General features: G+C 54.0%; 1 protein-coding gene and 1 long non-coding RNA gene across 4 annotated transcripts in view; one reads left to right on the forward strand and one right to left on the reverse strand.

Annotated features, from left to right (window-relative positions):
* The window catches only part of ACSS1 (acyl-CoA synthetase short chain family member 1), a 44,982-nt gene extending 38,517 nt beyond the window's left edge, over positions 1 to 6,465 (reverse strand). For all 3 annotated transcript variants that reach the window (XM_061436431.1, XM_061436430.1, XM_061436432.1), the window contains exon 1: positions 6,174 to 6,465. In XM_061436431.1, coding sequence (XP_061292415.1) covers positions 6,174 to 6,465 — 292 coding nt within the window. The remainder of the gene's footprint in view (positions 1 to 6,173) is intronic.
* A 169-nt stretch (positions 6,466 to 6,634) lies between these two features.
* LOC133259222 (uncharacterized) lies at positions 6,635 to 7,542 on the forward strand. Its single transcript, XR_009740317.1, has 2 exons — positions 6,635 to 7,008; positions 7,385 to 7,542. It is a non-coding gene; the product is annotated as an uncharacterized LOC133259222 (long non-coding RNA).
* The last annotated feature ends 5,300 nt before the right edge of the window (positions 7,543 to 12,842 follow it).

Consider the following 12,842-nt stretch of genomic DNA (forward strand, 5'->3'; position numbering starts at 1 on the left):
GCCCTAAGTTCTGCATGATGGATGGACCTGCCAAGTCCTCAAGTTAGAGGATGATGTGGGGTCCAGCTGACACCAGACTGGGTGCGTGCCTGGGAGAGGGAACAGACCTCTTCTCATCTTCCTGGCTTTGTCCCTCAAGAAGTTTCCTTTTGGGGCCTACATCAAGGCTTCTGACTTCCCCAGGATCCCAGATGACTTGTGAGCATGTTAAGTTTTGAGGCCCCACCCTGAGTCTCTGACTGAACAGGTCTGGGTGGACTTGAGGATTTCACTTCTACCAGGATCCAACTTGATGCTGTGACTGCAGGTCCAGGACCTCTTTCACACAGGCAGATGCAGACACACACACATGCACATATGTCTCCTGGTATGTACAGTCCAGAGTCCCGGGCAGCTTTCTTTTTCCAGTGGTGGTGGTGGCAGTTTAGTCACTAAGTTGTGTCTGACTCCTGGATAGGAGTAATTAAAGACCCTTGCCATCTCTGCAAGACATCCGGCCATGCCCTCACTGGATGGCAGCCTGGGGTCACGGTTAAAATCACACTGTAGAGTCAGGCCACTGTCCAACCACTCACTAACCATAGACTCGTCTATTTATCTCTAAACACCACCTCTAAATCTTACTCTCTAACTGGTGGTGGTAATGGTTCCGGACTCTAGGAGGCATGGTAGTAATTAGATGCCACTGGAGTTTTCCTGCCATGGGGTGCTACTGTGTCCCCAAAGGAAACTGAGTTCACAGCTGCCACGGACAACCCTCAGATGACAGTGTCCAGAGAAAGCACAGGGCCAGTCTGAGGTGACGTGGCTGCATGATGCCATGTATGTGTTGACTTTTAACACATCTGCATTGCTCCTGCTGTTGCCTCAAGTGCAGAGGGGAGAAAAAAAAAGGAGGAAGAGAAGGAAACCCTTACATCTCTCATTTTTTAAAAACAGCCTCCACCAAAGAACTGGGCAGCAAGACAACGGAATTTCATTTCCAAGTATTTCCAAGAAAAGTTGGGCAAGGAGATAGAGCAACTTAAGGTTTGGCTCAAACCCGACCTCTTATTTCGATCCTTTTCCAAACTTCCCAGCACACAGTAATCTCTCCTCCCACAACCCCATTCGTCACTGACTCATCTTCCCAGCAGCCCCCATTCTGACACAACATCAGCTCTGCTAAATCCACCTCCATCTGGGTCACAAGGTCCCTATGTGCAGGGACCACTTCCCTAAGATTCCTTCACCTCGGCAGGGGGCAGGGGATGAAGGGACAAACTTCCTAATTCTCCCCTTAGCAGCTGTAAAACCTTGAGCACTATCACCAGTGTGAACCTGCTCCTTTACTGATCTGTGGTCCTTCTCCTCATCAGAATGCAGGCTCCAAGGCACTGGGGCATTTTATGCATGATCCCCACCAAACACAAGCTAGAGCCCTTACATCCACATCTGTACAATGGGGCCACCAGACACTTCAAATTGGTGTCACAAGGATGTCATGAGATGAGGCATCACAAAGTTCACCTAAGGGCAAGTCTGCACCCGGGCCTGATATGGCTCTGCAAGCAGGTAAGCGGGTGTGTGTGGTGAGTTTGGGTTTCTTTTTAAGAAGAGGTGATGAGGGACTTCCCTGCCAATCCAGTGGTTAAGACTTCGCCTTACAATGCAGGGGTGTGGGTTTGACCCCTGGTCGGGAGGCTAAGATCCCACAAGCCTTGAGGCCAAACAAATCAAAACACAAAACAGAAGCAATGTTGTAATAAATTCAATAAAAACTTTTAAAAGATGGCCCACATAAAAAAATAATTAAGATATTATTAAAAAAAGAAAAGGTGACCAGGGGGTCATCAGTTTCATCATAAACATGTACACACGAATGCAGGCATTTCCATCCAACAAACTTGTTGGTTGTTTAAATGCATCCCTGCCCCTCCTCCCTTTACAAAAATTTAATTTTAATCCAAAGAGATGAGGGAGTTAATATTCACAAGAGGAGTCACAATAGGTTTTCTTTAAATAGAAAACCTCCCTGGCATAATTTGAGGTATTACGTCAATCACAAAAACTGTATTTGCCAACTTTCCAGAAACATCTGCTATTTAAAGTAAGTCATGTCTCTAACAACTGGGGAGGATTCAGAGCTTTCCGAGGGTCCCTCCTCCTAAGACCTGAGGTCATGTGTTCACTGAGAGTTCCTTGAAAGACCTGAGTGAGCTACTTCAGCCACTGGGAGGAAATGCAGCCTCGGAGGCAGGCTCTCACCATCTCAACGTTTCTGCCGTCTGAATTATTCGAGACATGTCATGAAGAGGAGAGAGCTACAGCGAAATGGTTTCCACTGCTACAAGGAATGTTCCAAAAAGTGTCCAAGGAATCTCTGTGTTCAATGCTAGTTATAAACAGTCTATCCCCAAGCTTGAAAGTAAGAATACACATACGTGTGTTTCAAATTCAGACTCAAAATAAGAGTTTCGTTTTGTATTCTGAAAGCAACACGTCACTACCCTCCAGTTCTGCATCTGCAGCTTCCTGATGTCTCAAGTTTATACCCACGGAGCAAACACATCTGTTGAGCCCTGTGAGGGAAAGAGCCAAACTTCAAAAGCTGGAGTTTTTATCAGAACGTGGCTTTCTAAAGAGTTTCGGGTTTCATGCAAACCAGTCACTGCAGGGGGTGTCAGGTCTACCTCCCCACCCCTACCCCACCCCTCCCAGGGCCCTCTGACACCACAACCCCCCACCGGCCTGGCTCTCCCATGGTCCAGGAGGGCTTTCAGAGCCACGTCAGCCACCTGCGTGCCCTCCTCAGCCTGCTTCCCAGAATAGGCTGGTCAGATGTGTGGTCCCATTCAGAGGCAAAGCAACACGGCAGAAGAGCAGGTTCAAGGTTACAGCCTCCTCCCAGGATTCATTAATAAATAACAAAGGCCAGTGATTGGGTGCAAGGAATGTTCTGAAGACAGTGCAGAGTGCTTCACAAGCATTTTCACATTCAATGCTAACACGCAGTCCCAGGTCACCTGCCGCTGGTCAGAAGCCTAGCAGCTTCTGCCTTGGTCTCTGGGACCTCTGGTAGCCAACAGCCCTGGGTCTAGTCACCACCTTGTGAGAAGCTCCTTGTGGGTGCTCCGGGCCACAGCTCCAGCTAAGCCCAGCCTGCAGGCCAGGCCGCAGACTTGGGAGTGAGCAAGGTAGATGACTAGAGTCCCACAAGGGGGGAGCAGAGGCAAGCCACTCCCGTCAGGCCCTGTCCAAAGTCCTGACCCACGGAATCCGAGAGACTAAGAAAATGGCACGGACAGGAACTGGAACAGAATTTCAGTTACGCACTGTTCTCACGTTACAAATGAGGAGACGCACCAAAGAACCGTCAGGGAAGGGCAGGAGGAGTAAATTGGGAGAGTGGGATTGACACAGACACACTACTATACATAAAATAGTGTAAACTAATAAGAACCTACTGTAGAGCACAGGGAACTTTATTCAGTACTCTGTAATGACCTATATGGGAATAGAATCTGAAAGAGTGGATATATGTATATATATACTTGACTCACTTTGCTGTGTAGCTAACACAATTGTAAATCAACTATACTCCAACTAAAAAATGAATTTTAAAAAATTAAGCACTTGGCAAGACTTTAGATAGAAAAAAAAAATGGTCAGGGGAAAACAAGGATTCAAACCCAGAGTTGGACACGACTGAGCGACTGATCTGATCTGATCTGATGATTCCAAAGACACACCCAGCACCACTGAAGTGTACGGTACCACCCAAGGACTCTTTGTTTGTTTGAGAAAGACAGATTGGCATTCATCCCAACCCACCCATTTAGTGGTGCCCCACCTGCCCTGGTTGGACACAGATCAGTGGTTCTCAACCTTAAGTGTGTATCAGGATCACCTGGAGGATCCACCCCCAGGTTCCTGGCTCTAGCCATCTAGGATGTTTCTACAAAGTTCACAGGTCTTGCTGATGCTGCTGATCCAGGGACCACACTTTGAAAACTGTACATACAGACCTTCCTGAAGGGGCAAACTGAGTTTTAAGTGATGCTCCTTTGAAATAAGCCATCATCACACGACCATCACACAGACAGAGCATGCCAAAACACACCCCCTCCCACCCCAGCCCACAACTTTTCTAGTGGCTCCCAGGATAGCCATGACTTGGTCTGGTCCTTTTCCATATGATCACCTCTGATTTACAGACACTGGTGACCATCAGAGATATTTCTGACAGATGAGTGGGTCACATACACATTTGATGAGAGAATGTGGCTGAAATGCTGTTTTTCTACAAGGCAGTTTTCTGAAGTTCAGTTTCTGGCTAAGGTAACCATAAAGGAGAAATAAATGAAGAAAAAGAGGCAGAGGAGTGTCTTGTTGCACACCCTAACCCTGACCTTGAACCTGACCGAGTAGGGCTCACAAGGCCCTGGCTGCCCGTCGCACTGGATCTGTCATTACACCACCACCACCACTCCCCACTTCTTATCTGAGAGTGAAAGGTGGCACGAGTTCACCTTGAATGTCCCTGGCAGCCTCAGGTCGCCCAAGTCCAAGGCAGCTTCTAAAGGAACTGCAACCTTCTACCCCTTCCCCCTGCACGCAGCTCTCTCAATTCAGGGTGCATTCCACCAACCCTGCAAACCTAAGGGTTTAGTTTTTCTCCCACTAATCCAAGGACACTTTCTGCTGACTCAATTCTAAAGAAGACACTTATCTACTGAGTCATTTTTATTAAATCAGCAAAGCAATATACAATATATATTAAAAAAAGTCTGGTCCAAAGTTCCCTTAAATATCTTTGCTTGAAAAATAACTGCAAGAAACTACCTGTAACTCTGGCTACTTCTAAATTTCACAAGTCAAAATCACTACCACTTATTGCTCACTAGTAAGTGCTGGGTCTGTTCCATACCCTGTGTGCCTGGTCATCACAACCAGCCCCTCAGGTGGGTATTGCGACCTCTAGTCTACACAGGCAGAGAAGGCAATGGCACCCCACTCCAGTACTCTTGCCTGGAAAATCCCATGGACGGAGGAGCCTGGTGGGCTGCAGTCCATGGGGTCGAGAAGAGTCAGACACGACTGAGCGACTTCACTTTCACTTTTCACTTTCATGCATTGGAGAAGGAAATTGCAACCCACTCCAGTGTTCTTGCCTGGAGAATCCCAGGGATGGGGGAGCCTGGTGGGCTGCCATCTATGGGGTCGCACAGAGTCGGACACAACTGAAGCAACTTAGCAGCAGCAGCAGTAGCAGCAGTCTACACAGGAGGATGCTGAGACTCAGAGGAACAGAAAAACTGGACCAGTAAAGAAGTGGAACCTGGAGACTTAGACCCCGCTACCCAGTTCAGGCCTTGGTCAGGAAGACCTTTCCTTAAACAGCCCCTAGACTCCCGTCTATCCCATTACCCCCTTCCTCCTTGAGCCCCTCTGACCGCGCCCCATCTGGCTGCTCACACCCTAGACCTAGCCTGCCTCCTCCTTCCCTCAGTTGCTGGGCCTTCTGCCCCTGGCGGACCGGGGGCATGGCTGGCAGTGTGAACCCCAGTCCCAAGTCTGGACAGAACCGTAGGGGATTCAATCTCCAGTAGGGGCCAGAGAGGACAGACTGGGGATGCAGCTGGCTTCTGAGACCTCGGAAGACCGGGCCCCTGGGTCTTCGGGGCGAAGGTGAAACTGAGAGAGGGGAGGTCCCACTGCTGCTTCCTTCCCGCCCGCCCGCCCGCGGGCTGACTCCGGCTGCCGGCGCGGCTTCCTCCTCCCCGCCACCCGGCGCGGCTCCGTTTGTTTACACGGGCAGGGCTGCTCCCCAGGCGGGTCGCCGGCCGGCACCTGGCGGTGACAACGGCCAGAAGCTTTTCGGTTCTGTCGCCGGCCGGCCCCGCGGGCGGGAAGTCCTGCTCCTGGCGCGCCCCTTGCCTTCCACCCCACGAGGGGCACGCTCGGTGTTAGGGCCAGTGGGGGCCACCGTTAGACTCGGGGGGGCGCCGGGGAGCCCGAGCCACGACCGAGGAGTCGGGGCCGGGCCGGAGGGGTTGGGGCGGGGTGGCCGCGTCGCTTGCCGGGGAGCGACGCCGGAGCGCCGAGGAGGGGGCGTGTGGAGCCACCGCATGCTGGGCTCGGGGTCCCCCGGCCGCGCGAGCTGGGGCGCCCCGGTCCCCAGGCCCACTCACCAGACACGTTTAACTGGCCTCCCAGGAACCAGCTGATCCTGCCGCTGCGGAAGTCGCAGTCGCTCACCGTGTGGTAAGGGGTGTCCCACACGAGAGCGTCCCGCGCCAGTGGCCCCCAGAAGGCGGCGGGCTCGCGAGCTGCAAGCGCGATTCGCTCTTGGTAGGAGCCGGGTGGCGCTACGGAGGCGGAGGCGCTGCTCCAGAGCCGGGGGGCCGCCAGCGCCCGCACCCCAACCCCGCGGAGGCCGCCCAGTAGCCGCCCGACGCCGCGGCCCAAGCAGCGCGCCGCCATCGCGCCTCAGAGTCCCGCGCCTCAGAGCCCTGTGGCAACCGGGCGCCCGCGTGCCCACGCCCCGCCCCGGCCCCGCCCCGCCAAAGGCCCCGCCCCCATGCCACCGCCCCGGCCCTCGCCCAATCCCGCTCCCGCTCCCGGTCCTCGCGCGGTCGCGCCCCTCCCTGACTCCGCCAACGCCCCGCCCCTCCGGCCAACGCCCCGGGCCCGCCCTCAGGCCCTGCCCCCGCCCCGCCCCTCCCAATTCCTCCCCTCGGGCTCCAGAGCGGGGCGCCAAGGGAAGGGGAGCAGCTGGGGAAGGGGGGCCTCCCGGAGCCCGGGGTACGGGGTCCCGGGGCGGGCTGCCGGCGTTTCTACCGGTGCGTCTTCCAGCTCCGACGGCTGCGCGGCGCGGGGAACCGCAAAGACTGGGAACCCGGGGACGCAGGCTCTCCCGGGCGCGGGAGCGACCGCAGAGCCGGGGAACCACCAGTTAGGTCCATTCAGCATCTCAGAGGCCGAAGGCATTCTTTTCTTCGTGCGCCCTGGAGAAGGAACCCGCAGGTCTGCCTGCACCGGACCCCCGCCAAAATATACACACACAAACAGCACCCCCGCTCCGTGGACTAAGTGGGATCCTCTGCCCAAGAGGCTGTGGGGGTACCCAGGGTGGTGGTCTAGGGTCCGCCGCATTCCTGTGGCAGCGAAGCAAACGCCCAGGGTTTTTGGCCCGCTGCTGCAGCTTCTGTGTCCTGGGTTCAAAACCTGGCGTTTCTAGCTCTCTGACCTCCGGTGAGTTCCTTAAACGTCTCTGTGCCTACACCAGCCCGGCTACTGAGCTCCCTGGGTGTCCCTCGCAGGCTGCAAGTTTCAGACACCAACTCATTTATTCTCGTGCAGCCCTGGGGAGAGGGAAACGCATGATATCTCTCTCTCCCAGCTGTACCCAGGGAGCCTGGGAATGGAGGCTGTGTCCCAGTTATCAAGCCAGGAAAGATAGAAGGGAAGCCACAGAAACTTGCCTCAGCCAGACTCGAATATCACAACACCCACAAACTAAACACATAATAAATAAGATAAACAGAAGGGAAAGGGGAATTCTGAAAGTTGGTTGGTTGAGTTCCATCCCATTAGCTGTAAGAGGAACTTCTGCTGTTAGCCCCAGTGTGTGTGTGTGTGTGTGTGTGCCCCCTCTCCTGTGCGCCTGCGTGCACTTGCCTGCTTGCACATGGTGCATGCTTTTTAAGGCCGGGGGGGCTGGGATCCAATGAGAAGAGTTAGCACTTACACATGGGCACTGCTCTATGCCAAGTGCTTGACCTGCATTTTTCTACTTAATTTAAAAATTATCTGGTGCTATCAAGTCCTGCCCACTCTCAGCTCCCAAGTGGAACATATGAGGACGCTGAGCCCTAAGAAATAAACACATGCTGGGCAGCAACCCCACTCCCACCTCAATTTCTGCTTCACCACTTGGCCTGAATCACTTTTTTTTTTTTTTAAGCCTCGCCACACAGCCAGCAGGATTTTAGTTCCCCAATCAGGGATTGAACCTGGGTCCTATGCAGTGAGAGCACAGATTCCTAACCACTGGACTGCCAGGAAATTCCCTGAATCACCATTTTTAATAGAATAAATAATAAAACTAAAATAGAGAAAGACCGTTAAGTGTTGCTGGGGGTCTCAAAGATGACTACAGATGCTGGAGCAGTGGGTGAAAACTCCCAGGCATTTGCTCTATAGGTGAGAGGCTCCCCCTCAAGAGGAGGGATCTGTTCCCCACAAGAGGATGAGCAGTGTTGCTCCGACTCAGCCCAGGCCCTGAGAGGCCACAGAGGCAGGCCCTAGAGACCCCTGCAGAGAATGTTACCAAACACAAGTCCACATAAGGCCAACCAACACCAAAACACCTGAGTCTGGAGCAGAGAAAGGATTATTGCAGGGCCCTGCAAGGAGGGAGGAGGCTCATGCCTTAAAAACCCTGAACTCCCCAAAACTTTTCAGCAAAGCCATTTTCTTGGAAAGGTAGACGGGGGGGTGGGGTAGCTGTTGCAGACTTCATGTTGTCAGAGCCTTTGTTCTTGAGGTCAGCTCATGGTCAAGTCATGATGTTCCTATAAACCTCCACCAAAACAAACGTTAGTATCTGTTCTGACCAGAAAGGGAAGGGGAGTCATTTAATTCTGTCTCCATGCCTCCTTGCAGCTGTTAACACATAACAAACCTCTTAAGCAAAACAACATGATTACCCCTCATTTTACGGGTTCGAGGTCCCAAGGCTCAGCTTTTGCCCTGCGAGGCCCAGGTCCTTGGTAAGAGGAGGGGTCCCTGTGCAGGCCAGTTACCCTGCCTAGGAGCAATTGTCCAGCATCCAGTTTGGGTCCTCTCATCGGTGCATGGTGTACTGAAGAGACAGATCTCAGCAGGCAGCCCCTCACAGCCTGGTCCCTAGATCCCACCCAGCCCCAGATGGCAACTCAGGCTCCTCAAGCCACCCATAGTGGGGCGGGGTTCCACAAATGGCGACCCATGGAGACAGCTGCTGCCATCAGGTCTTGGAGGTGGGATGGGGGAGAGGTTTGCTGCCGCTTAGAGCTTGGGATCGGTGGTGGGCAGCCGAGGTGAGGACTCTGCCAGACACAGTTCTCAGTCTGTCCCTATGGCCCCAGGCTTAACCCACCACCACGAGACTGGAAGGCCAGGAGGGCCCAGGGAAGAAGGCCACAATCCACCTCTCACTGTGCTCTGTACCACCCGGGACAGCTGCAAGCTGACTGTTGGTGGAGCAGCAGGGCCTCTAACTGCCGCTGCGGAGTGATAAGAGCGGCTGGCCAGCCCTGCCCAGCCCCCTGCCCGCCCCTACTGCAAGAACAATAGGGAAAGTACATGGAATTGACTCTCAAGAAGTATGAAGCTGGCTTTCCTTCAGGCTGGATAAAGAGAAGTTATTGTGTGTACAGAAAACACTGCAGAGCCAACCAGGTGGTACAGAACTGCATGCCCTGCGGCCCAGGTTACCTAAGGTGAGGTCACGGAGGCCAAGGCCAAGACTGCCTCCTGGAAGCGGCTCTCCTCCGGGAACTATAGCAGGTGGAGCCACACCCAGCCACGTCCACAGAACAGCTTCCTATGGGGCCTGGACTGTTCTGAGAACAGTCGGCCCTCCAGGCAGCCCGCATCACAGAAGCCCCAGCCCTTAAAACACAAGCAGAGCCCTCCACTGCAGAAAGTAGCACATTGGCAGGTGCAGACGTGGGAGGCCTGAGAGGGAAATGGGGCTCACTTTACATCTCAGCCCCGATGTTCAAGTCAGAGACAGCAACCCTCACAATCCTAAGGATGCTCTGATCCTCACTTAGCAAACGCAGAGAGGGGAGAAGCCCACCCAAGGTCTCATGGCTGGCAAGTGGGGAGCCTCAGCCTCCAGCGCTCACAGCTTGAGGTGTTTGCCTTCTTAAGCCCCACCTACCGTGTTGCTCAGAGCTGTGCCACTGGGCCCTTCTAAGGAGCAGCTTTGTAGATAAGGGTCCAGGAAACCCCCAGCACTGAGTCACCAGACCCCCTTGCTCCTCAGCCCTTGTTATCACTCCCCCAGCTCCCTTCAATGACAGGATTTGAGGAGTCCCTCCGTGCTGTGTGTATGGGCCAGTGTGGAGGCTGTTAGCTGGACAAGGATGAACCAGACACACCCCCTGAGCCCAAGGAGAGGGAGCGGCAGGGAGACAGGCACCAGCTCAAATGACTGAAACACAAAGCAAAACCAAAAAGAAAAATCCACACTAAGAGCCTTGAAGTGTGTTGGAGGAAGGAAAGGACGCAGCCACTGGAGGTCTGGGATTGGCCGCACAAGGCTGTCAGGCTTCCTGCCCTCCAGTCCCCATTTCCCAATGTCCCCATGACCTCAGTGGCAGCAGTGGAGAGTGGGGACATGCCTCCATGGCTTCAGCAGTGGTGGGCTCCACGACCCCCATGCAGTGCCCCATAACATGCACACTGGACCCCCGGGAGGGAGGGTGAACACAGTGGCCCCAGGGTGAGAGGGTTCACCACCAAAGAGTGGGAGAGGCCACAGGTGAAAACCAGAGAGAACTCCAGGTGGCTCAGGGCTGGCAGTGGTGTCTGCCCAGAGCCAGGGACCCCCATCTGAGGAGCCACCAGACTTCCGGGTAGGTCTGTTCTCAAGCAACTCCCTCAGTGAATTCCCTAAATGCCGATAACACCAGACCCTGGAAGCCTTTAACTCTCTCCAGCCCCCTGTGAGCAGGAAAGACAGGGGTGTCAACCACCCACACAGCACAGAAAGGATTTTGGCCTTGGGGTTCTCTGTGGCCCCCAGGAGACACCCCCTACAGCCCACAGTGGTCAAGAGCATCATCAGAGAAGACAGTGGCTTTGCCTGTGAAGTGTCACTGGTACCTGAAGGAACCAGTTCTCTCACTGCCCAGGCCCACAGGGACCTCACACCCACGGCTCTCCCTGCCTCTCTGCGTGGACACTTGCTGTGACAGCAAGCCAGGGGCAACCACAGGACACAGGAGGTCCTGCTCAGGGCCAGTCTCTAACAACTGTGAGCCATGACCGCTGTCACCGTGGACCAAGCCCTGGCTTCCTTTTCCGCCCACCTCAAGGAAGCCAGGTAGACAGAGGGCACTGTGGAGGAGCCAAAAGCCCTGCACCAGGCCTTTTCACTGCCCCCAGCCCACCATGTGTAAGGCAAGCACCTCAGTGTTGTCATTTGCAAAATGAATGAATGGGAGAGAGATCCTGAACCCTTCAGCTCTCAGATGTCTAGTGGTGAGTTCCTCGCAATAAGGATGTGCTGGCTTTTTCGATTTATGTAAAATCATAGCTTCTGAGGTGTGGGGGCTGCACAGACTTATTTTAGGGCTGAGGGGCTTCAGTTCTGCATACCTTACACCCTCCCTACCCCTTCCCTGTCTTTCTTTGGCTCCCAACTCAGCAGACTGCCATCATCCCAGCTCGAGAGGTGCTGTCCCACCCCCAGTCTGCAGCCGCTGTTTCTCTTCCCACTTCAGGACTCCAGTAGCCATATCAGCACGCCCTTCCACCCCTCAACTCATCACTTCTAGTTTCCTGTTGAAGTCAGTTCCCCTGGAACCAACTCCATACTGAACTCAAGTATAATCAGGGGTAGACCAACTGACAAATTTTGGTCCAGTAGCTTCTGAGAAGTGCAGCTTGCAGTTTGGGCTAGGAAGGTTTGTATTTTAACATGCTTAAAATTAACATTCAGGGGCTGGGCAACTAGGGAGGATGCCCTCTGCTGAGTCTCGGGGTTTCCTTTGAGACCCAACCATGAGCAGCAGGCAGGTGGGGTGGGGGAAGGATGGCTCTACTGCCAAGGGCAAGGGGAGGGGTGGGTCGGGATGACAGTGGCCACCCTGCCCCCTCCAGGTCTCAGGCCAGGGGATATCCTTACTTAGACGCTTGTTTGGCAGTGATCACTCTGGATGCTAGGCTCCTCAGGAAAAGATGGGGATGAGAGGAACAGAGTGAAACCGGGGAGCAGCCTCTGGGCTGATCTAAGAAGTAAAGTTCCTTTTCCTGTCCAAGACAGCAAAGGTAGCTGAAACCACTTCACCACCAGTCTCTGGGGCTCCCCTGCCTCTCGGCTCAACCACCCCAAATGTGGAGGTTTACGATAGGACCATGACTTGGAGACAAAGCCCACAACAGGGAAGGGTCAGCAGCAAACCTGTGCTGACCTCCTAGTGTGAACATCACTTCCTCTGGGGTCAGCCCCTGGGGGCCCCAGAATAAACAGAGCCCAACCCTGCAGGTGCCAGCTGAGGACCCAGGAGGGTTATGTGTGGATTGAGTCGGGGCCCTAGGAATCTGGATTGACAGATTATGGACCGATTTAATGAGAAGGCGAGGGATAGCTTACATTTCTAGGCTTGCAGTTTGACAAATTTTAAAGCTGGACAACACTGCCACCTGGCGATGGATTCTGTGTGCTGTGCTTAGTCACTCAATCGTGTCCGACTGTTTGCGACCCCATGAACTGCAGCCCACCAGGCTCCTCTATCTGTGGGGATTCTCTAGGCAAGAATACTGGAGTGGGTCGCCATGCCCTCCTCCATGGGATCTTCTGGACCCAGGGATCGAACCCAGGTGGCTCGCACTGCAGGCAGATTCTTTACTGTCTGAGATGCCAGGGAACCCCAGGGAAGTGATGGATTCTACCTTTAACTAAGCTGCTTCAGGACCAGGCAGAACACAGCAGGGGTCTTGAAGCCACATCTCTATCAAGGAAGTCCAGGAGCATCTCCTGAACAAGGCCTTCTAAACAGTCCTCATCTCTCTAGGAACTGGTCAGCAAAGGTTGACTGTGCCCAGGGCAGCCTTGAACTTGGGAATGGGAAAGGAGGGAAGAG

Source organism: Bos javanicus, chromosome 13 (genome assembly GCF_032452875.1).
Source record: "Bos javanicus breed banteng chromosome 13, ARS-OSU_banteng_1.0, whole genome shotgun sequence".
Taxonomy (NCBI): domain Eukaryota; kingdom Metazoa; phylum Chordata; class Mammalia; order Artiodactyla; family Bovidae; genus Bos; species Bos javanicus.